This window comes from Aptenodytes forsteri, unplaced genomic scaffold (genome assembly GCF_000699145.1).
Source record: "Aptenodytes forsteri isolate BGI_AS27 unplaced genomic scaffold, ASM69914v1 Scaffold93, whole genome shotgun sequence".
Taxonomy (NCBI): Eukaryota; Metazoa; Chordata; class Aves; order Sphenisciformes; family Spheniscidae; genus Aptenodytes; species Aptenodytes forsteri.
Window position 1 is genome coordinate 2067213 of NW_008794665.1, and position 25913 is coordinate 2093125.

General features: G+C 38.6%; 1 protein-coding gene across 1 annotated transcript in view; it reads left to right on the plus strand.

Annotated features, from left to right (window-relative positions):
* The window catches only part of GRID2 (glutamate ionotropic receptor delta type subunit 2), a 766470-nt gene that overhangs the window by 448731 nt on the left and 291826 nt on the right, over nucleotides 1-25913 (plus strand). Inside the window, 1 exon segment of the mRNA XM_009273536.1 lies at nucleotides 16294-16499. Coding sequence (XP_009271811.1) covers nucleotides 16294-16499 — 206 coding nt within the window.

Genomic DNA, 25913 nt, shown 5'->3' on the forward strand with positions numbered 1-25913 from the left:
TAGGATAAGGAACATGCACATAAAAAACTATCCAAAAAGCTTGCAGCAAAGAGTATTTTTGTTCATGTTTTATGAGTTTGTGCATTTAAGTACCAGTGTACCTATGAAGACCATAATCTTGCCAGCTAAAAGATACCTTTTGCGTGTATTTTTGAGTTTAAAAATCTCAAACAAATTTTATAATTAATATTTTTGAATAATTATATTCATAAATACTAGTTTTAAATTATTCAAATTTCATTATTTAATTTGAGAATGCAGTTCAGACACCATGTCATTTTGTCCTTGATTTCTGGGTAAGAATCTCATTATGGTATGACTTATGTAACACAGATGCCTGCCTGCAAGGAATAAGTTTCAGACCAGTAGCTCATTCAGTGACACATCATCCCCAGACGTGACATGTGGCAGATATTAAGTCTTTCCACCAGCCTCTGGCATTCTGACTTCAGTAGTCTACAAGCAATGCCATACTGGCCAAGACAGATTGATAATCTGACTCTGATCAGTGAGCAGTATCACGTACATCAGGAAAAGGTGCAAAAAAAATTTCTTCATTTAGTATATACTGAGCAGTCTGTCATCTTTCTAACCACTTGTGTGATTTGGGTATTTTGGGTGGGTTTTTTGTGGGTTTTTCTGGGTTTTGTGTTGACTTTTTTGTTTGTTTGTGTGCGCGCATAGTTTGGGACTAATACCATGAATAGAAAGATTTTAAATGCAACCTGAGTTTTGAGTTATCCTGCAACTCTGAATAGGGCTATAATCTGTGCAAAGGTATAATGTTTCTTTAAATTGTGCTAAATCCTTGATTTCAACAGCCATCCTAGGGCAGCAAGCAGTTTCTATATTCTCTTTATGCTTCCTACAGTTTCTTTATAAAATTTTATGTTGCTGATTTCATTGACTATATCTCCTCCTCCACTTTTAATAAGGAACAAGAGAGCAGAAGTTTCAGATCACCATCTCTAACCTGAGGCCTCTCTTGTTATTTCCATTACCATGAGAGTTGTTCTCTGTCTCTCCAATCCCTCTTCTTGCTCATACTGGAATGCCTCTCTAATTCCTCACTACCCTGTTTCAGGTGAAATCATTAGGCTTGACACAGTATTTTGCCTGTTCTTAATTCTCTTAGCCAGTTTTTGATCTATGGCAGTAGTTTTCCTCGTACCTGTGATGACGTTATTTTCTTAACAGTCCCTAGAGAGCAATCTTGCCAGGAGCTTATTATAAATCTTAACCAATTAAGTTGCTTTTTCTTTTTTTCCTTCTATTTTATTGATATACTCAAAGCATTTCCAGTATGTTAGCAGTGCACGTTTTCTCTTTCCAGGTTCTGTATTGACCAAAGAGGGGCTTGCACAGAGGGAGGGGTGGAGAAATTCAGGGTGTGCAAAGAGGAGCTGGAATCAGTTGTTAATGGATTATAGAGTGGAAAAGTCTGAATTCAGTATTCACCCTGCTTTGAGCAGCAGGTTGAACTATGTGATCTCCTGAAGTCCCATCCAACTCTAATTATTCTGTGTTTCTGTGATGTTTGAGAAAGCCATTCATTTAAATGGGTCTATAGATGTGAAATACTAAAAAAAAAAAAATTCCCAGCATCAGTTTGGGTTTTATAAATGAGAGTTGGCCCAAGAGCCCCAGAAGAGCTTGAGGAAGGGAACATTACCATTAGCTTCTGTGCCTGTTTTAGAAAGAAATCAAGACTGGGCATGCAGACATGGGGTGGAGGTCCAAGGGTAAGCCATCCCGTTGGTCAAAGTGTCAGTGCAGCTAAGGGTGGTTGCAATTCCCTCTGGAAGATCCTGGTCCCATTCCTCAGCTTGCCTGAGAGGATCTGCCACAGTATGAGATTTATCTCTTCTCTCAGCTCATACAGACCAAAAATCAAATTCTGGTTGGAAGCTTTGCTCAGTTTAACTGCATGCAGCAGTTAATATTAGAAATTTTAATGTAATATTTAGTATTAAACATTAAAGTAGGTGGGAGATCAACCCTTGCATTAGAATTAGATTCATATTAGGAAGAGATTATTGACATGTTCTGCATAGTCCTCTGCAGAACTGACACTTGTGCAAACAGAGCAATTTCTTGCCCCGGTGGGGTTTTTTTTTTGTATGTGATCTTTTGTCCTCAAGGTGTGTATCATACCATTAAGTGATGTCTCCATAGCAGTAAATGGGACTGGAGAAGTAATGGGAATATAGATTCTGATATGTGTTAATCCTTTATTTTTTCCCATTGTTGCCATCTTTTTGTAAGTTAGAAAACATGAAAACACCGTTAGACTGGCTGGTTCCAGCAACCAGCAGAATTCCAATACTTTCCTTTATAAGAAATTATTTTGTGTAGTGATTTAATTTAATGATTTATAACAAAATACTTCAGTTGTATTACTGAAATTATTTCCATTAATAATTTCGCTCTGTGAAAGGAAATGTGGCTTTCGTATTTAAAACAAATTTTCCTACAGTGAAATTGGGCTCATATCCAAAGTAAATACTGTGCTAAACCAGATCCCTTGCACCTTTAAAAGAGGCTGCAACCATTTATGTGTCAATTTATCACTATCATAGTTTTTTAATCCTATGAATTGAATTGCTTTTGATTTTTATCTTGCAGTCTATCATAGATTCCTTTTCATTATCAGAGAGTTAGGGAATGGTTTGTAATTGGAAATGTGTCTTTCTGCAGGGCTGAGAGTTATTTCCCCAATGTTATCCTTTTTTATAACTCCCAAATTCTTCTTTGAATATAAGTAGACAAGTATATTCAGTTTTAACATTTTAACACTTCTTCTATCTAAATGCTAGAAGATTCAAGTCTACTTAAAGGTTCTTTACCAACAAAGAAAGTTAAAGTCTCTGAAGTAAGCAATTCTTCCATTAAGTCATAACCAACTGGATGTTGAAGAAGTGATGTAGAAATGCATTTCTGAAATAATTGACATCTAAGTTTTTAACTGATGGGTTTTTTCCAAGTAAAATTGTAGGTAGGCTGACTATTCTAACACAAAACAAAACAAAAGACACCTTGATAATAATCAAAAAAGTATTTTGCTGCTGTTGACTTAGTTAAGCTGAGTAACTAGTGAAAGATTTCAGTAAAGCTGTAGTCTTTTGTCAGTGGTAGAGCCTTGCCAGTAACAAACGTGAAGCTAACACACAGTAACAGTTAATGAGTGAGGAGATAAGAAAAAATAACATTTTAACTTGAGCAGACTTAGGTGGTGTTTGTTTGTATTTCATTTACTACAATTGTATCTTTACCTTTAGTGTATAAACTCAGATGAACTTGTGAAGATCAGAATGAGATGAGTCGTCTTTTCCCCCATCCTTGCTCTCTGCTGGGATGATCTAGATCAAACTCCAGTGAAAATAGTGCAGTCAGTCCCCTTGTATTCAGTGTGTTTTGCTCCTTGAGGTAAAACAAGATAAAGGCTTGCCCAGGACATGAAATCTGATTTTGTTTAAGAAAATTTTCATATGAGGATATTAAAAGTGTTCAAGGACAATTCTATGCTTCTTCAAATGCCATTAAGGACAGTCTTCTTGCACAGTTAAAGAGTAGGTGGCATGAAATGCAGCAAAATTATGCAGTAGATTGATGCCTTTCTCAACCTGCTATTAAAATTACTATCCACACAGTATGTACAAGCCAAATTTACTTCATTTAAGCAGCCAAATCAGCTCCTACTCTTTTTATTCTTGACTGCTCAGCTCAAACCGTAGAATCACTGTGCTGCAGAGGGTAGCTGTGCATCTCCTTCTTACAAGCTGGTGTAGAATCATAGAATCATTGAGGTTGGAAAAGACCTCTAAGATCATCGAGTCCAACCGTCGACCCAACACCACCACGCCCACTAAACCATGTCCCTAAGCACCTCGTCTACCTGTGTTTTAAATACTTCCAGGGATGGTGACTCAACCACTTCCCTGGGCAGCCTGTTCCAATGTTCAACCACTCTTTCAGTAAAGAAATTTTTCCTCATGTCCAAACTAAACCTCCCCTGGCGCAACTTGAGGCCATTTCCTCTCGTCCTATCGCTTGTTACTTGGGAGAAGAGACCGACACCCACCTCGCTACAACCTCCTTTCAGGTAGTTGCAGAGAGCGATGAGGTCTCCCCTCAGCCTCCTTTTCTCCAGGCTAAACAACCCCAGTTCCCTCAGCCGCTCCTCATAAGACTTGTTCTCCAGACCCTTCACCAGCTTCGTTGCCCTTCTCTGGACACGCTCCAGCACCTCAACGTCCTTCTTGTAGTGAGGGGCCCAAAACTGAACACAGTATTCGAGGTGCGGCCTCACCAGGGCCGAGTACAGGGGCACGATCACTTCCCTGCTCCTGCTGGCCACACTATTTCTGATACAGGCCAGGATGCCATTGGCCTTCTTGGCCGCCTGGGCACACTGCTGGCTCATGTTCAGCCGGCTGTCGACCAGCACCCCCAGGTCCTTTTCCGCCAGGCAGCTTTCCAGCCACTCTTCCCCAAGCCTGTAGCGCTGCATGGGGCTGTTGTGGCCCAAGTGCAGGACCCAGCACTTGGCCTTGTTGAACCTCATACAGTTGGCCTCGGCCCATCAATCCAGAGACTGGGCAGTTCTGCCACTAAGTCTCTGAACTCTTCCTTAGGACCATCAGCACCCTTTTCAGTGAAGGCATTTTCAGACTGGACACTATAAATGTGTAACTTATACCTTTGGAAATTGCAAAGTTTAGATTTGTAAAAACAGCCACTGACATCTGTAAACATTTTGAGCAAGCTTTGCCAAGTTATTACATCTTTACTTTATGGTTTCAAGTTCAAAGTAAACAAAATGCAGTTTGAAACAGCAAATCCTGCCTCACCCACAGACTGGCATCTGACAGTGACTAGTCCCTAAATAGTAACATGAAAAAGACCCTTATGCATTCAGTCGCAGAGGAAAACAAATGAAATAGTCATTTGAGATCTGAATGTGTGAGCCCAGGCTATATAAGCAGAGTAATTGACGTAGAATCCCAACATATTGTTGGTTTTTCTCTCTGTGGTGTATCGACAAGGGGCAAGCTGTTGTAATTCATATCTTACTCTTCAGGCAGTTTACAGTTCACTGTATTTTCCAGGAATACATAGATACTTTTCTGTAGTAGTAAATTCTTTATGAAGAAACCAGTCAATCATTGCAAGAACATAATTGTGAATTTTGTGCAATTTACAGCGTAGGTATCTCTGCATTTCTAAGATGAAAGGGAGAAAGTCTAGCTGTTTGAAACATTTATTTTTAATGTTTTCTTGGTGCCAAAGCAGATAGAAAGATTCTGCACTTTATCTAGAAAGGTTGGGGGAATAAGATTATTTCTGGAGAATTAATTTTGTCTTATTTCCTATTCTCTTTTGTAGTGGTGGCAGTAATATTTTAAAACCCTTCTGTATTTTACATTTTTTAAAAAAAAAGTTAAGAAACCCCCCTTCTCTGTCCAAATTTCTGGCCTAACCTTGTGTTTTTCAACCACCATGCCTTTGATATGCAACCATCACTGTCCATTTATGCCGTATTTACTGATTCCAGGACTAAGTTATCTTTGCTTACAGTTTTTTGACCTTCCTACTAATACTATGTATATTTGGCAATGGATATTTGCCATTCCCTTAGGTGGTAATTTAATTTTGACTTCTGTAAAGAAAAGAAACAAAACAAGCATTAAGGCTATGAAGGGGATTTGCTCTGTGAGGCTAAAGGAGACATTCCCATAGCAAATGGAGGTTGAAGAAGTAATTGAAGACCTCACTGAAAGGGAAGGGAGGAGGTTAGCAGTAGGAAAGAGTTTAGAGGGCACCTGTTTCGTAGAAACTTCCTCATAGGTCTCCCCTCTTGCTCCTCAGCATACACAGGGGTTTCAGATTATTTGTGCACCAGGAAAGGATGAACGTACCTGTGTGAGGTACCTGGTCACACCACTAAAAAGATGACTCGAGCTCAATCTGAGGGAAGATTTTGGAGAAAGACAATAAAATACAATCTCAAAGAGGAGAGCAATGAGATCTGTATTACTGAGGATTCCAGCCTAAGTAAAGTCTGTGAAACTATGAAGACAAAAGAGAGCATTCTCCCCATCCCTGCCCCAGGAAGGTGGTTGTTTTCAAATAAATTGAGTGTAATGCTATAGGATGGGAGTACTGTTCTTTAAAGATCCTGGAAAAGAAGGGATTCTACCTGGAACTCAAAAGGCTGAGCTGCTTGCAGAGAGGCTGCCTCCTGTGTTGTAAGAGGGGTGATATTCTGAGATGATGCCCTCTGTACATATGGGCCTGGATTCCTAGTATCTCCTTTAAAAACCATATAAAGTAAGCAATTCCATTGGCACTTTCCTGCATACACATTTTCCAGAAATAAATATATGATGACCACTGACAAAGATATGCTTGAAACCATAACATTTTCAAATCATTTAAAGTTTTAATGCAAGTTTAATAAAGATTCATAAAAGAATCATACTCTCTTTAATCGATTGCAAATGCTTATAATTACCCTGAGGCTGTTTTCAGCTGCCTGATGACTATAATATTCTCAAGTCTGTCTCCAGACAGTCTTAAAACTCTTTATTACTCATCTGGCTCTTTGCCGACTTGCCATGCTCATTTACTTCACTGTGCCTCAATAAACATATAATTAATTCAAGCTTATTATTGAACTTTTTTTTCATTAGTATTTATTATGTCATCCAGATAAGGAAAGGAACATGTATTTTTCATCTGTGTAACTTTAATGTGGTGCTTAATTATATTGCAAGTTAGCAGCTGTTTGTGAGAACTTTCATAACAACTTGCTTTTGTTGGTTGACATTACCACTGGAAATTGAATATATATTTTGGTTGACCATAAAATTATTCAACTTCTGAGATAGGACTATTCTACAAAATTTCTCTAGTGGAACAATGGCCATGCTTCTGCTTTTTAACCACATAATAGTTGGGGAAATGCATTCCAGGAGCTGTAAGTGAGTATGTAGAAAGGTAAGAGAGGGTTTGTCATTCGCTCATGTTGCTGTCTTTAAGGATGGAATGGATAAAGTATACGAAGGCTTGGCCTGACAGCTATCTCTGTTGTGTTAGTAAGGAAGGAAGACCAAATTTTTTATTATATCTAGAATTTCAATGCTGAGGTCAAAATAAAACTGTTGATGTTCTCCTAATATCTGTGTAATGGGTTGTCGCTGTAAATGAGGTGCTATCTCAGGGTTTTGCAGAGATCTGAGATTTCTTTTGTATACGCACAGTCTGCAAGTGTCAGAAGAAAAGTGAATTATTTCAAGAATATTTGAATACCTGAACCTTGCACTGATCTCCACTATTGTTTGCTAAGTATTTTTCAACTCTCAATGCATTGTTTTAATATCTTCTCAGAAGTATTAAAATTGAGTTTGTAAACTGATATTTTGGTAGCTAAATAAATGAACAGTTATCAAAAGAGGAAACTATTGAACAAAGTACTTTGTGGAATGGAAGAAATTGTATCACCATTGGAAAAAAGGCATGATAATAATAATAAAAAAAGGCATAATAATATCGTAAATGTCAGGTAGTATCATAAATTGGAAAGAAAACTTCTGAGAGTTTTAACCAGTCAAGAAAAAGAGGAAGCAGGGAGACAGGAAGAAGCTAGAAGATATTTATTACAGTATTTCTAAATCTTAGTTTACCAGCATTGCTTTTGTAGCTTGTGTTCTTCACAGCACCAGTCCACTCATAAAATATTCCGGTTCCTATATTGTAAACTTTTAATCAACTGAAAAAAATTATTGAGGAGCAGATTGATGCACAGTCAGAGAACAATTTGTCTTAAGTAAGATTATAACACACATAGTCACACTTGGTTTATTACCAGGAAGTCTGCAAGGACAGTCACTTTGCTGTTCCCCACCACCTCCTTGAAAAAGGATGCATGGTTCCTCATGCTTATAAAAGCCAACAGGGAGCAGTAGGGACCTACAGGGAGATTTGGGGTATCATACAGACAGAAGTATAGAATACTTGCTGTTAAATAAAGGCATATATCTAGGCGGAGGTATGGAGCTCTGTTGCACAGCTGTATAGGATTTAAGTATAATTTTTCAAGTTTGTCATGATTTTTAACAGGAGAGTAAATGCTGAAGATAAACAGCGCTGGGCTTTAAGCCATTATCATCTTTGGAGGCACTAGGCAGGGAAAATTTATTTCTTTGCAAGAGGTTGTTTTACTCAAAGGCAACTCCTAGAAGCCTTTTGGAAATCTCTAATGCAAACTGTAGTCAAAAAGAAATTGAATGAAGAGGTAGAAAGCAGGTTACACAGTCAAAGGTATATGATTATAGAATTTATTGGCTTGTCAGCCTCCACAAGTGAGGGGCGATCACAATCTGACTCCCTTTCTATTTTTGAGAAGCTAAGGTAGCAGCAGATGCTTTTAAGGATTAGTTCTAGCTTCAATTCTATTTATCTTTTTTTATCCTTTTTTTTTTCCCCTTCCTTTCCAGTTAAAAAACTGAGAAACTCAAAAGAAAAATCTTGTGTCAATCGCCAGTAGGGTTGGAAACATAAGTCTTGCAGGATTTGAAAACTGGAAAAGTTACTCTCTCGCGCGCAGCATTGATTCAGCTACTTAGGACTATCTATATTGATTTTTCTTAATTAAAGTATAATCTCTAATAATTGATATATGGCAGGAAACAAAAAGTAGCTAATGTAAATGACATTTAGACGATCCTTTAAAATAAGGATTACATAGACATTTCAGTAGTGCCACAATAGTTCATGTCAAACAACAAAATTGAAGTTACATGTTTTTATTACGGTTTGAAATGGAAACATCTTCAAAAAAGAAAAAAAAAACTATGTAAGTATATTTTTCTTCCTTTTTCTCAACTGGCTGATATTAAGAAATTTGAGGAAATTTGTTGTCTTTTTTTCGGATGTGTGAAATTTCAGAAAATTGCAAGCAAGGCAGGAAAAAAGAGTCATTCTTACCATTTACCTTTACCATTTTCTGTTTCCCCCAAGAAATATCATCCCCACTTGCTAGGTTCCAGAAATTTTGATAATATAAATGAGATTTCATATGTAATTAAACATTTGAGCTTAAATTTATTTATGAGTTTGAACTACTGCTATATTCTCTGAAGCTAGATCATCCAGCTGAAACAGTTCAGGTAACCAGAAATTTGATAATATAAATGAGATTTCATATGTAATTAAACATTTGAGCTTAAATTTATTTATGAGTTTGAACTACTGCTATATTCTCTGAAGCTAGATCATCCAGCTGAAACAGTTCAGGTAACTGCTCCCTCTCAGTTCCCAAATGCTAATACGAAAGAGCTATGTAGATGGTTTTTTTGTTTATTTTACTTTGGAGGTTCACTGAATTACATATAAGCTGACTAATGAGAGGGAATCCCACTGCTGTGAAAGTAGGATGAAGGACTGTTATTGAATCATCATGCTAAATTGTTGTTTTCCTCAGTCTAGATCCTAACCATGTTCATAAATATCAACACATGCACAGGAGTGCGAACACTTTGCTCAAGGCTTTAAGCAAAGCAGTGGCACCATCAGAGTCTGGCCAGAGCTGCACATCTCCCTTGTGTGCAGTGCATTTCCATAATTAATAGTTGCTGTCATGTTAGCCATCATTGTGTAAGGAATAATCACTGCACTAGACTTATAAAGCTTTCTTGATAAGAATTTGAACGGTGTCATTTGTTATACAATGGTTTTTCTCATCAACTGTACAAATAAAGTGGTCTTTTGTGTAAATCAGCCAGTGAATATTTATGACAGGTGCATTCACCTTTACTGCCACAGCTGAATCAGTTCGTATTTATCATCTAGATACTATGAAGAAAATGTTCTCAGATCTGAAATGGTATCAGAGGGAGGATGAGATAATGACTGTAAACTAGGTTTGAGATAACCAGTGCTGAGTAACGGTGAGCGCCTTGTAATTTAGGTGGAATACAATGATAGAGGTGGATAGATTAATTTATTACCATTGGTGAACAGTGCCATCTTTCTCTTCTCCTGGTCGTAGTGTGATCTGAAATTTTTTTAGAAACTTTTCATCTACTTCTAACTTGTACATTTCTCATTTTTTAATAAGGGTGGAAGAGGTACTTAGCATGCGAGTTGTTTATTTGATATTTGCTGTATATGTTATACAGCTTATAAAATCTTCACTGCATATACATACTGGTTTTCCTATACGAGATGCCTGAACCCCAGCGTATTTTGTTCTAGGGTGTCCTGATCATTAGACTTTCCCCAAGATGGATTAGGGGACTTGCTCCCTCTGAAATTATTCCTCTGCATAGAAACACAGATGGCAAAGGAAAGTTACATAGGGCCAGAGAGAACAAAGAAGTGAGAGGAACATCTGATCCAGTGATAAAAAAAACCATGTGGGAAGGACCACGTTTATTTTTTTTATATTAAGATCAGGTCGTAGAAGTCAGGAATCTTCTTGTACGAGGTGTATCACATATACAGTGTAGAGACGTCAATGAAAAGAGAGCAAAGACACAATTTCTCCTGTAATCTGGTGTCAAGTAAAGCTGTGGATTTTAAATCCTCCTGATCTCCTGAAAATACCGTCTCCTTTTCCCTATCACCTGGCTGTGCATATTTTCTGCCATGCAACTGCTGAGCCTTCCATTAAATGGTGCTATCGATTGTGTTAGGTGAGGTCTGAGTGTTCCTGCCGGGTTGGTCATTTAAGAAGATTTAGGTATAGGACCCGTAGTCTGTGAAGGCTGCTTAGCTCTCCTCTGGGCATGCTCTGCAACAGCGTTTAAGATACTTACCCATTTCTTGTGGTTTCTCCAGTATCGAAAAGATTGTTCAATGAAAAGATGGTGTGGTTTTAGGTGCTTGCACTCGATTTGACTTGCGCTTCATTTCCTGAGTTTTTTCTTAGGTCAGGTCCACAATAACTGACATAGTAATGACAAGTCTGTGGTAAAGCTGGCACCTGAATTCAGATCTCAGCTTGACTCATGTCATGCATTTGAATATATCAGTCAGGTCTTCAGAGCTCAGGAGGCCATGGGCCTTGTGCTTACCCACGCAGGATGCTCTGCACGTGCACCTCAGCTGCGGCTGCAGCCAGTCTGGTGTGCCCAGTGTTGGACCTTCTGTGCACCGGCGGTGCAGAGCATAAGATCTTCCTTATAGACCTCTGCCTTGTGGTGGCATGGTTATTTATGGGTAGTCAGGGAAGGTCATTTCCAACAGAGTTCTTGATAAATTTTGCTTGCCTTGCTCTTTGTTTATTAGACTTTCCAAGCCAACTTCACAATCTCTTAAATTGGTCACAATTTTGATTAAAAAGAGAATGTTTGGTAATGTTTCATTTGAATTTCCAGCCTGGTTTACCCCTATAGCTGATGCTGAGTATCTGCAGAATGGTACTATGTTCTTGGAAGTGATGGCTGTACAGTGAAAAAAACAGAAAATGTAATACTAACTAATAGTGACATGAGTTGGGAGAGGATAGCAACTTTGGCTCTAGCATTGGTCTGTCTCTATATGGTAACTTTGGCTTTCATCAGTAAGGAGGATAATTAATACTGGTGATAATGGGCAGCTCTTCTGCATGTCTGGAAATGACCATGACTCATCTGATTTAAACAGAAAACAGAAATGTGTCTTCTGGCTGGGCAACAGGTTGGCTAGCAAATTCAGCGCGAGAAACACCTGTGTTCCAGACATGAACAGTCCTGTGTCTCCGCAGCTGAGCCATCTGTGCCACAGGTTGCTTGCCAGATTTTTCTGCAGAAGGAGTCTATCTATTAGATGATTCCACAGTGCAGTGTGGATATGTGCCACTTTCAGACAATCCACGCAGGAAAGATAATGCTGCCCATTCAGTGGCAGCATCTGTTCTTTGGCATACGCTTTGAATATGATCACTGCTAGCGACTTGCCGCTGAAATATTGGAAGCACCATCATGATTTAAATAGCATTTAAATAGCAGGGTGTTTTTATGTGCTTTCTGCTGTTTCATAGCAGCAGGTGAGCATCACCAGTATCTCCATTCTTCTACTGGGTAAGCTGAGGTATAAGCAAAGTCTGTATTTATTTCCTGCCCACAGCTTCGTGTTGTATCAATGCCAAAGGCAGAAGTAGCAAAGAAGTTTTATGAATCCTGGTTTGGTATCTTTTCCATTAGAATGGTGCTATTTTCCTAAAAGCGTATCACACAGATACCATACTGTTGGCATGGTCACCTAATAAATGTAGAACTGTAGAATAATACTGGACCTCTATCCCTTTTGGCCCTTCATTTGGTGAAGATTCAGTATAATTGTTCCATTGTTTATATTTGCAGATATTTGTGGTGAACAAAGCCATTTGATCCCATAATCTGGCTTCTGGGACAACACAGATTATACAGAATATCAACCAATAACTCCAGTGTGTTTATAAATTCAGGTCAAGTGAAATTACATTCTTGTTTTGAAAAGACAAATAAAACTTTGGTGGTTCCTGCCTACCCTGTTCTGGTGTCAGAGAAGAATATATGGATTTATGCTATAGAATTTAAGTTTTTAAAAAGGCTTTCATAGCCTAAGTAACTTTTTCCCCTGATATTTTGATGGTGTATCTAGATCCCATCTACATGTGTTCCTTGTACATCAATAATTTTGACTACAACTGGTCAGTTTTATTCAGTTTTTATTCCATTTGTCTGGACGTTGAGTCACTCTCAGAGTGGGTGAGCCTCAGGAACTGTAGAACGAAGAGGTTAAAGTGGAAAGAAGTTACTTTATCATTTGCATAAAACTAGGCATATTTGTAGCAGTTCAAATAATCTTGTTGCTTCTTAAATTGGTATTTAAAGTGCCAAAAAAAATTCTAACATCTCTGATTAGACTGAATTTAATTTTCCTGATTTAGCTATTAAATAGAAGCTGTAATTAGTATCTGATTCTCTTATGGAACTTTATTTTTAGGGTAAGGCTGTACTTTATTCGTGTTTAAACTATTCTTCAAGTGTTTAGTAATACTGGTATTTCGGCAGTGTCTGAAGATGGGGTTGCAGTGCTGAATGCCTAAAATAGCTTAAATGCCTAAAATAGAATTTCTTTCCAGTTCATGGTATTTTAGAGCTCTAGACAAGAGACCCAACTTGCTGATTGTGACAGTCCGACTTCCAAGACTAATCCTGTTTGAATTATTTTTGTGGACTGTTTGATTATAAGCTATTACATGGCTACTTCTTTATAATTTGAATATCTCAGTAATCTGGTGCCAGAGGAGGATGGCTATCTGTAATACTCTCTAGTTAGTACATCTCTGCTGGGGAGACAGGCAGAGCGTTTTCTCTACCATGGAGACTGAACTTTGTTTTCCTTATGCTACCGTTTGTGGCCAAAAATAAGCAGATCAAGGTGTGAATGTCTAAGCCTCAGGTCTTCTTGATAGGGCTGCTGGACTTCTGTGAAACCCAGAACTTCTCAGGTAACGTATTTTGCCATAACCTGAAGTCAAATGCCAAAATCACCTGTGTTTGTCAGAACGTTTAAACTTCAGAGTATGTTGGGCCCCCCAAATCCTCAAATGTATCACTCAGTAAAAAGATTATTCACTAGGCTTGGAAAAGAGGAAAGCTTGAATTTAGTTTTGGTACAGTTTTTCCAGCAAAGTCAGCATAAAGATTTCTAGCTCGGGTATTTCCAGCTTTTCCCTGAAGACCCATCAGGTCTGGACACTGGAGTATTCCTGTCAGGCTCCCTTTCGGCCGTGTAGTGTTCATCTGCCATGGTTACTAGCCAGACCTTAGTTGCATTGATCTTATACTTTCATCGTCATAGTTCCCATGTTAAATCCACGTGTAACATCTCCATAATCTTCTCAAGGGTGTGTCACACAGGTTTCTCTGTCATGGTGCTGATGCTTTGCTGGGGGTGGGGAGTCACATAATTCTCCCCCTGCATCGTGGACGTCCTGCCACGTTTGCCTTATATTTGCAGGACTGACCACAGCTGAGTGCTGGTAGTACTGCTCTCGCAATGGCTAGCGGGGAGTGTGGGGATGTAGGCAGTTTTGGGGGAAAATTTTAGACTTCTTCACAATATTTTTCTCAAAAGGAGTGATTTTCATTATTTCCTCTGGTCTTAAAATAAACTTCAGTTCCTCTAAAAGCTGTCACCTGTCAGTGTACCCCAAGAGAATGTAGCTACTGGAATCCTGATAAAGTAAAACAACAGCTACATGCTCCACTATTCTCTGTGGTTTGTCTTGGGGTTACCCTGAGCTGTTATCACAGTGCGCCAGCACGGTGTCACTTGTAACACCTGCAAAATAGACCACCCTAAGGGCCAGCAAAGAGCCCTTTCCTGGTAGATTTTATGGCTGTTTGTGTAACATCTATTCTATGGCTTAGAGTCTGTCATGCTCAGGCAGCCCTCCAGTCTGCTTTCAGTCTGATTTTCCAGCCTTTGCTGTCCTCTCGTATCACGTGTGAGCTGCATCTAAGGTGCTTCCAGTAGTATGAACGCTTTTGAGATTCTCCATCCCACGTTAGGATTAAATAGAGCCTTCCATCCCCCCGGATAAGAAGGGCAGGGAGTAGGAGAAGATGATAGGTGATGATGAAAGATCTCAGCCAAGCAGTTGTGAGAATCTAATTGGAAGTTTTCTCAAATATAAGATGTTTCACAAAGAAAGACGCATGATCAGCTGTGGCCCCAGGTCTTACCATTCCCCTGGAAAATGAGTGATCGAGACAAAGAACTGATAGAGCACCAGGGATGTAGGAGGGAAGCAGAGCAGGAACTGCCATCCAACAGGGATGGCATTGAACACCACACGCCTAGGAGAGCCCAGATTTGGTATTCTAATGGGATAAATATTTTTTTGGTGGGTTTTAACCACAAATGCCCTCCTAAACCTGAGGAACCTTTATTTTCAAAGAAATGTTTCTTCAGATACTCCTTTTTATGTTGGGTTGCTGGTTTCCTCTCCCCCCACCCCCCAAACTAATGCCTGTGTCAGACAGTGTCTGTTTTGTTGGCTCTAAGGCTGCGTCTTGTTCCTCTAAGTGAGATCAGATGGGTGTGCAGGAGCCTGGCATACCAGCAGGGTAGGAAGGTTTTCCTGCTGAATGTCCTCTGGGAGAGCAGGTCTGAGCGACTGCCAGGGAGAGGAATCACATCAGGGAACTGGTGATTTAGCTCCAGAAAAAAGACTGAGAAACTGCAGTGGTGAGTAGAGGTCAGACAGCGAGGACTCAGTGAGGCTGGAGGCATTTTCCTGAGGTCCAGGAGACCCTGCTCTGACTTGTGAAGTCATTGAATAATTTTAAATTTTAAGCTCAAAGTTTGGTTTTTTAGATAAAGCCATTCAAAAAAGCAGGGAAAAACAAACAAACAAACTTTTTGCTCACTCTTATGGAATTCGCTATTGGAAAAGGCCTTTCAAAGGCTTGGGCCAGCTTGAGGTAGCATCACAATGTGAGAGTATCCAACCATTCCAGTTTGGAAGAGACATTAAAGTTATTACAAGCTAGGTGGTGAACACAGTCAGCATTTTGCTGATCAATTCTTCCTTTCCAAGTCATTTTTAAAGAAGGATTTACTCAGAGTGAGCCAGAAAGCTCTGCTAGAGCAGTTTGCTATGGAAGAACTTGTTAAATTCAGCCAGCAGCAGTGGTATCAGACGAGAGCAGGCAGTACCATTGCAACTATATGTCTGGCTTTTGTTTTGTTTTTGAAAGAAATAAATAGCTGTGCAATTTAGAACAGCATTAAGACTTTTTGATGAGTGAACAGCTCAAACTTCACTGAGATACATTAAGCTACATAGCATTGCAGTGGATAACACAATTTTGAGTCCCACAAAAGAAGAAAACCTGCTTCCTGCCCCTCAGTTTTGCCCTCTGACGACCCTCACTCAAAGGAAGCACTGTGTGTTACAGTCATTATAGCTTGACTGCTGTTATGGATGTTAGTGTGAAAGTCCTTTAAGAAAAATAAGGAACAAGTGTGATGATTGAATGACCAAATCAGGAAAGTTACTAGAAATATTTGTAGGTTTGTTTTCTAGTGGTTCTTTTGGACAGTAGCTGATGTGTGACCATTTCTTCTTCTCTTTTAGTACTTTAAGAAGTGCCATGAGCATAGCTCAGGAAGAGCTCCATTGAGTATTAAGTGAAAGCCCATAGGGGTCTACCTGACACGGAACAAAATGCTTCTGTGAGATGAATTGAACAGTTATTTGTGTCTTTTTTCCACTTACGAATTAACATCTTGTTTGGCTTTTGATTTTCCTAGATATCCGTGGAATACAAGAGTTTTTGGACAAAGTATCTCAACAGGGAATGGATGTAGCATTGCAGAAAGTAGAAAACAACATCAATAAAATGATCACCGGGCTCTTTGCCACTATGCGAATAGAAGAACTGAACCGCTACCGGGACACTCTGAGACGGGCTATTCTTGTAATGAACCCCTCGACAGCCAAAAAATAATTAACAGAGGTATGTGTTTATCACTGGTAACTTCTTGTTTTGTTGACCAAGACTGCAGCTGTTTGTCAAAAGATTCAGTGTATTTGACTTCAGAAAAACAAAACACCCCACCCTAAAACCCCAACTAAAAATTTAAATATTCTCTCTTCGAAGATCATTATGCAAGGATGTTTTTTCTTGCTTATAAATGTGCATACAGAACAGTATAACTACATTCTGCATGAGCAAAAGCATTTAGGAAATATGCAGAAGAATTGTCCCTCAAACTTCTGTTTGAAGCTCGTGGATATTGTATTGTTATTTCCTTGTTCATTGTGTCCCTCACTAAAAAAATCTTTACAACTCACAATGATTTTATTATTATTTATTTTTATTTATTATTTTATATGGTTTTATTATATTTTTATTATTAATAATATGTATTTGTGGACAAAATGTGTTTACCAGATTGGTACTTCATTTTTTATATAAAATAATGTTCGATAATGATCATGTACCACTGAGTAGTAGTAAGGTAATGAAATTTATGAACGACTGGATCTGAATGAAGAATTTAAGACGACAGGCTAAAGTTATGCTTATGTATTTAAACAAAAGCTGCAAGCAACATGGGCAGAATTTTCAAAAAGCTCTTCAGGATTTAGAGATGAAAGACCTGCATATTGCATTCAACTGTGACTTGTGTAATTTTTTAAATGAATGGCATGGTTCTTTTTACACAGCACTGTGCTGTTTCAAATGTTGGTTTTTTTTTTACATGTGTGTATACTCTTCATCACCAACCAATGGTTAAAAATATATTTGTTTTCTGTTCCATAGAAATACGCTTTCTCTCTGTAATAATTTCTCTTTGGATCCATTTGTAACTTGCATTATTTTTCTTTTATACTTTCCTATTGCCTAGGTCTTCAGAAATTGAGGCTTAAAAACTAACTCTGCATATGTAGCCTCAAGTGAATGCCTTTTAGGAATGTTAGTTGGAAGAGGGCTTTTTTGTTTCTTTTTGAATTTTTTTTTTCCTCTTGTTTCTTTGGCTAGAAATTCTGCTGTCCTCATTACACACTGAAGCTTGCTAATTCTGAGTAATGAGGGTTTGCTGCTTTATCCAAATATCTGCAGTGCCTTCTATGATGTAAACAATTTGTGGGCATGTTTTAGATTGTTCTGCACTGTTTTCATCACCCAAGTCACAAATGTTTTATTTTTCAGTAAGTGGCATTGTAAGATGTTTCACATTTCAACCTGAAAGCAGCAGGGTTCAGGGCTCTAGCAACAATAACTCAGCAAGATAAAACTCCTGTATATCCAAATATCTGCAGTGCCTTCTATGATGTAAACAATTTGTGGGCATGTTTTAGATTGTTCTGCACTGTTTTCATCACCCAAGTCACAAATGTTTTATTTTTCAGTAAGTGGCATTGTAAGATGTTTCACATTTCAACCTGAAAGCAGCAGGGTTCAGGGCTCTAGCAACAATAACTCAGCAAGATAAAACTCCTGTACTGTTCCTAAAGAGAAACACTTTTTTTTTTTTTAAAAAATACACTTTCATTTTCATTTATTTTTACACACCCAAGCATAGTAACAAAGTCATTGTCATCTTTTGAAGTTGCCATGTATGTGTTGTCAAGAAAGTAAACAGTTTATTTTAGAGTTCTCACTTTGGCATTGCCAATCAAAACCCAAAAACCAACGAAAAAAAACCCCATAAACCAAACTGACAATCCCCCTCCCCCCAAAAAAAAGCCCAAAACCAAACACAAAAAAACCCCAACAACAAAAAACTCCCAATGTTTGTCCTTTCTTGGAGACTGTAAGACTACCAGGAAAGGTCATTATCTTCTTTTGTGAGTGGGGTTCACGGAGAGAGTCTCACATCAGGCGCTACGTTACAGGTTTTGCCAGCATAACAGCATTTATTTGGGGTATGATGTTGTGACTGGTAAAACTGACAGTAGGAGCCTCTCAATAGGAAGAGTTACTCATATAGAAGTATGATTACTGCCGTACTTTATTTCTGTTGGTGGGGGGAATGAACTACGCAACAACTGCACTCCAACACGCAGTGTCTGTGCAAGGAGAAATTTGCTGGGATAGCTTTGCCAATGGATATTAAAAACTGTTATTTTGCAGTTGAACCAGCAGCTGTGCTGTATGGGCAAACACGTTATAAAGCCTATGGATGGCCAATGTGTTAAGATATTCCTAAACAATTCAGGTGTGGACATGCTTATTCCAAAGACTGTGTCTTGTACATGATCAGTTTAACTTGGAAATTCAGTTTAACCTAGTGGATTTAGCATGTAAACCTTACGAATTTAGTAAGCAACAACTGCATATGTAGACAAGCCCTTGTTTTTTTTAATGGCTTTTCTGCCCAGGAGATGCTTTTGGCTGCCTAGTTGGATTCAGCTGTCAGCCTCTCTCCCCAGACCTCACATAGGCTCTGCTGCTTGGTCCCTTCTTAGATGACTGATTTGGCTGAACCCCCTCATTGTTTAGCTGAGAAGAGGGTCCATTCACTCTGCAACAGCTGTAGTAAGCATGGGCTTGATTACTATGCAAGTAACAACTTTTCCAGGGTAAATAGTCAGACACTGGCCTGTGTAAATAGGCAGTCTGTAAACTGGAGATTCCTTGTGGTAGAATTTATCTTTGTTCTGACTCTCTGAAATTCTTATTTTTAAGAAAGAACATTCTGGGTTGGAATTTTCTTTTTTTTTTTTTTAAGCAGCACTGCTTTTTTATGTTAGATCCCTTCTTTCTCTCCAGCGTTTGTATCTCTAGAGCTTGCATAGATGAGATCTATACTTTATATACTCAAGAAAATTGAGATTAAGATGTAAATACGCTATTCTGGCTATGGAGATAAAACCCCACCTTCTCTTTAACCATTATGTATTTGCCCTCTGTAGGGCATGGAAAGGCAAGAAGACTTGGGAGCAAGTATCACAGCATCTCTCCTTACTGACTAAAGGATTAATGTAAAGAGAGAGGGAGGGGCCAGCCAAATTCTCTAATGTCCTTCATTGCTTTGAGCTGGGAATGGAGGGGCAGAAGGGAAAAAATTCTGCTGAAATAGTGACATTCAGTGGGGCTAAGGATTGTGGAGGTATGGAGCTAGTGGAGATTGGGACCTCTCCCCAGATCAGTCTGTGGCAGCATCTGGGAAAATCCTTTGCCAGGGATATACTTTTGACTTGTTCAGTTTTTGCAACAGGGGGAGGTCTTTCTGTACCCTCAAATAATCACTCAGATCCCACAGGTGAAGCAAAATATTTCCATTGAAACTTTTGTGATTACTGAAAAGCACCTCAGAATTAACCATCTTGCACAAAAATTGCTATGCTATCTGACAGCACTAGCGACTGATGTGAACTGTGTGCCGCTTGTTTGCTTTTTATTTTGGGGTGGGGTTTTCTTGCATGTGTTCTTCTGATCTGTGATGAATATGCAGGATATGAAAAGGAATAGGATGTCCTGGCCAGCTCAGCATGAGAGCAAAAATCCAGGGTCAAGTAGCAGAAAACAAAGGTAGAAAAAAGAGAAAAAATCACCTGGTGTTTTAGCAAAAGAGCAGGGACTCTTTGGGCCAAGAAAGCCTCTATCACCATGTCAGCCTTGACAGGAAGGTATCTCAAAACAACAGTAGGAAAGGGGAGAAACCACTCCTGTGTTGACCGCACCTTGCAAAGCGAGGACTTCTAAAGCCAAGTGTGAGAAGTCTGGGTAGGAGGCGGAACAGGCCAGGAAACTCAGGTTGCAACGGAGGTTCTGGGGATAACAAAGCAACTTTGGGAAGCAAGACTTTAGGAAGCAAACCAGGTGTCCTCAATGGGGCCAAAATGCTGTCAGTACATCTCTGCTTACAGCTTTATTTCTGTTTAGCTAATGAAACTACCTTATCAACTGTGTGCAGAAATATGAATGTGTTCTTCTGTGCAAAGACTCCAGGAGCTGATAAGAAGTTTACAAGGGAGGGATGATGCAGCTGATTCAGTTTTTTAGATACAGAGGAAAATTATGTCGACTAGCGGAAGACTTTACGTGTTGAAAATCCAGTAAGCCGTGGGTGAAAGAGCCCTAGTATCAGCCAGGGATTTTGCTGGAGTTTTGACAGGCAAGCTTGGGAGGGCCTTGGTCTAGGAGCTGAAATACGGCCACATCCAGCTGTCAGTTCTTCCCCTCAACGGAGGGATTACCATCCCAGCAGCAAACTCTGCAGATGTGACTGTATACCTTGCTGCCCCTTGCTAGGTCCCTTCTCTTGGTTCTGTTGCAGGGGTAGTGACCTCTTACAGAAAGAGGTGAGAACACTTTTTAACTGCAGCAGCAAGATTCAGCAGTTAATCTAGCAAAAAATTCAGAGCACTGGCAACGTGATTCAGCCAACAAAGCTGTTGTGAGGGCTTGACAATTTCAAGGCATCAATGCAGTAAGCATTGTCAGTTCCCAGATTGGAGAGAGTACTGCTCTTCAGCTCACTGTACACTATATGTTTTGTGTAATTAAAAACATTAACTTTTCATTATTCCAAAGGCTCCGTTCTGCAATAAACTTGAAGCTACTGAGCCCCATAATGTCAGGACTTCAAGCATGCAAGTAATTATGCTAGAGAGATTGGAAATGTTTACTGTTAAACATCTGTATAAAGTTAAGCTCACATGCATCACAGAACTGGGTTATAATTATTTAAAATGTATATTCAACAAAACTAGCAGCTGCCAAACTTGAGAGTTGTAGCAATAAGTCCTGTATGTTGACCTGTGTGTATGCAGACATGCTTATTGTACCAACCTGTATAGGTGCCATTTTATTTGTCTATATTAATTTTCAAAGAAAATTAAAATTATGTAGCTTTTAGGCATTGGTACAATCTACTACACGTGATTTTTGCAAATTAAAATGTATTTTTTTCTACCTCAGGCTGATGTGGGACAGTACTAAAATAAGGTTACCTTGGATGAAAAGAAGCTACGCTACTACTTTCATAAATAAAAGAACTCTTTATAAATGAAATGTTAAAATAGACAGGGAAAATAGAATAAAGCATATAAATGAAGTACTGAAGAGTTCTTGCCATGTAGTGGGCAAGTGAAAAAGAGAAAAGTAAATGTTTAAGGAGCAAATGTAATTTAAAAATGCCTTATGTTATTGAACCTTCACCGTGTTTTTTTCTAATGGTTACTGTGAATGGAATGAGAAGTAACATTTATTCTGTGAAATGGGATTATACCTGTGGCAAGTGTCCTGGTTTTTATTGTATTTGATTTTTATTCCTCTGTTGAAAATAATAGGTCATTTTTAACATAAGTATTTGAAAAAATACAGTTTTTTTCATATAGTGACATAGGTTTTTTTTTTTACCAGGTTTCAGCTTTAGTTGTGATCATGCAGCAAATCACAGATCCTTTACATCTGAAGACAGGGATTTGCTTTAGTGTTACATAGCACTCTAAACAGCCTTATTTCTTTAAACAGCTTATTTGCTGTGAATTAGGAAAGTCTGTTCAACAACTTCTCCACAAGGTTTATTCAGCCTTTGTGTGTCCAAAGTTCATGGAAGCTCAGTTGTTGGGTTTTTTTTGTTTAACCTTTATTCTGTGATGCTGTGCTCATTGGGTTTTACGTGTATCCTAAGGAATGTTATGATGACATTTGGCTGTTTTATTCTTCTCTTTCTTTGTATTAATAAAGAAAATTATCCTGTCTTTAGTCAAAAGCATGATATATAGACATGCGATGAAATGAATGCAGCTGAAAATAGGAGTTAAGAATCCAATGCACCTGGGTGCTCCTTCCACTGAAACCTGTGGCAAAAATTCTATAGTTTCCAGTGGGAGCAGATGGCAGTGGTTTTAGTTGAGGTATGGACAGATAACACACATAGGAGGGAGAGGTGGAAGACTCCAGATAGATACCAAGTCCACATAATTAGCTCTGGAGACGACATTATCTAATGCATCCCTTAACTGCATGTGCTAGGTGGTACCTTGCCTCTATTTGTGGCGCAGCTGAATTTGTAGCTCCGCTATTAGCTACTGTTTGCCACAGATGCCTCTTTAAAATCTTGTAAATCTGAGCTTTTGATCTTCTGCTATTTCAAAACTGCTGATTTGCCTTTTACATGTGTGCCATAGGCTGCCAGTCCCAGGTGCATTCAGGAACAAGCATCAAATTGGGATTTAGGAAAGCTGGATTCTCTTCCTCTGCCATGCACGTGCTATGTGACTTTTGAACATGTTACTGAATCACACTTCATTACTTCTTCCCTTGATAAAAAGTAAGAGTAATGCCTGCATACCTGTGTATAGTGCATAACAACTAAATAGTAACATTATTTTATGTACATCCATATGTTTTCTGCAAAAATAAAAGCATATTCATCTACCATCAAAAACCCATGCTGGGTTTTATGTTTTTAAATGAACTCTACTGCCTTGAAGAGTTTCTTCTTGTCAAGGCAATGTGGAGATCGGACGAGAAAGGATTTGTCAGTTGAGTTCAGCAGTGATGAACTGATCTAGTGATGGACTGGAAAAGTATCCACAGGTCTCATGGGAAGCCTGTTGGGTTTACCATTAGGCTGAGGGGTGACTTGGTGGTTTATCACATTTGTATGTACATCATAATTTTCTGGGCACTGCTGAATGTAGTAGTAGCTAGTAGCTGGTAGCTAGTTGATGATAATAATAAATAAGGTAATTTTTCCATCATGCAGATATGAAGGATCATTTCCTTCAGAGCTTTTCAGCATTTTCTTTGTGAAAGTTTATTCATGATCTCTGGGAGTTTTTAAACAATCCTATTTACATAAAATACAAGTCTGAAGTCTCTACAGGCAACAGTTGTTCAGGCAGTTCTCTTTTAGGTGGCAGTGATGAAGGTGAAGGATCAGCAGCAGCCATATGAACTTGCTTACTGCTATATTTTATCTTCTTTTCCTGTCATTTTATCATAAATGTATACGTTGATTATGAAGAATTATGCTGGAATTTATCTAGGAGAGATGGTCTTCAGAGGCTAAAATCAGATCTTGCACTGTCAGTGACTCTGCTCCTCTGTCTTTCTTATAAGAAAGCTGAATGCTCCAATCTTTAAGGTCATCTTTCTCACCAATTTTTTTTAAAGAGTGTTTGAGCTTTTTAGACGTGCACTCTCCTGTAGAGCATACTTGCCTTTTGTGTGTCCGTTCTCTACATCATAGCTTGTGGTGAATAAATCCCATTCACCATGTTCCAATGTAATTTGTCGTTGTTAATGACAACGTATGTATCTTCTTGTTAATGACAATATGTATCTTCTTTTTCTGTCTTTCTCCAGCATTAAACACAGAATTTATAGCTGCAAGCTGAGCTAGAGGCTTAAAGGACTTTTTACTTCATAGGATCTTCCAAATCTCTAGTAAAGGGATGTTCAGAAAACATGCTCAGAATGCTGAACGAGTTGAAACTTTCATCCTTTAAATGTAGCAGAAGAGTCTCTTTGCTGACTTTTTTTTAACCAGCAAGAAGGGAAGCAGGGGTCTTGGAGGATTCTAGATTTTACCTTTCAGTAAAGATTTGAGAAAGTTCTTGGATTTACCATTTGGTCCAATTCCTTGACTTTTTATGCTCTTGCAGCCTTGAGTATAGGCCATCCAGCTGATGGCTGAATGATTGGATGTGAAAATTCCTGTTATTTTCCTATGCTTGATGAACAGAGTGATGTTGGTATAGATTTTATATCCACTTGCTTACCACAGGGTACAGGTTCAAAAATAAAACATTTTAGTTACAGAAAAATGAAAGAGGAAAGAAAGTCTCAGTGGTGAAATAAGTCATCTTCAAAGGGATTTGTATCATATGTGTCGTTACCGTGACCGTAACCTAAAGCAATCCTTTCTGTTTCTGTATTTTCAGGAAAGTATCAGGAGAGTGAAATTCAGGTTTGCAATGTAGTGATGGGGTTCTTGGGGCAGAATGCAGTGCTCTCTGTAGCTAAGGTGGTTTATTTTGGTACCTGAAACAAAGAGGAAATGTCATGGGAAATCTATCCCAACACAGAGGGTCTAGATCTAGAAGAACAGGAGCTGGTAGCCGTCTGCAGGTCCTCTGCACTGATACGAATTTTAGAACTAGGGCTGTACCTTGCTGCTCCTGAAAAGTAAGGTTGCGTATCAGGCTGGAGCTCAGCTGGTACATTTGTGTTGGCTGCGTGTTGGTTTTGTTTCTTTGTGAAGGTTGCTTATAACAGCAGCTGAGGAGAAGCAGGATATGGGCATGGTCATCTTGCAATCAGCCATGCCTCATATGCTTGTGATGTGAAAAGTGAGACAAAAGCATGCCTGATGTTACAAGTCTGGTGGTACCAATAAACCCTGAAGACCGTACCATGGCTGTCTATGCATTTACATCCTTTACTGTGGTTTTGGTGGTATAAGGAGACCCTTCTTGAAGTTTGTGTCCAAAGCTAATAGGAACTGGAGCATTTGTGTGTTTTATAACATAAGAAAGTTGCAGCATATTTCTGCATTCTTCTTCTTTCTGGATTTTCTTCCTTTTGGATTTATGGTGTTTAGTGATGTGACATTTATTTTACGTGGATATTCACATGATGCTGGTTTCCAGCCTATGCCAGAGGATAGCATAATTGCGAGATGTGAACCAGGTCTACCTCTCTGGTGTCAGCAGCAAAAGCTGTAGTGTATTATTTTGTTTATAAAAACAACACTTATTTTGTTAATAAAAAAATGCCTATACGTTCATTATATAGATGTATGCATGACAATATGCATGACTATAATTGCTCTCTCTTGTTATCAGTACAAATATTTACACTATCAGAAATTTTGTAGTTCTACAATAAAATTCTTCATCCTGGAGTATAATAAAACAGAAAAATACCCTGCTATATGTAAGCTTAGACCAGTATTCTGGCTTTGAACCTACTTTCTTCTTCAAATTTTGGAACTACCTAATGAGCTTTTAAAACTCTTCTATCCTTAATTCTCTTTCTATCCCAATGTGTAACTTGGAATGCAGAGTCATGAGTCTAAGCACAACTCTTTAGTTTCATTATAATTTCATAAGTATTTTATTACAAATATTTACAAAAACTATAGTTAAACTGCTAGTGTGTTTATCTGAGAGAAAAGAGGAGCTTTAGTGATTAAGTACTGAGTAGAAGATGTAGTATGTACTTTATGAGGATCTCATAATATTTGCTGTTGTGCAGACAACTGTTTGGTTATGCTTTCCTATAAATTTCTTTCTGTTACTCTACATGGCTTTTAATGACTCAGTCTTTGACATTCTCTTCTTTGGGATCTTGCTGGGTATGCCGTTTTCTGGACTAAAATAACTGAGGGGCTGACCTCCCTTGATCTTTAAAGACATAATAATTATTTTCTTCTTCTATTTGTGTTGGCTATTCTTTGTCCTG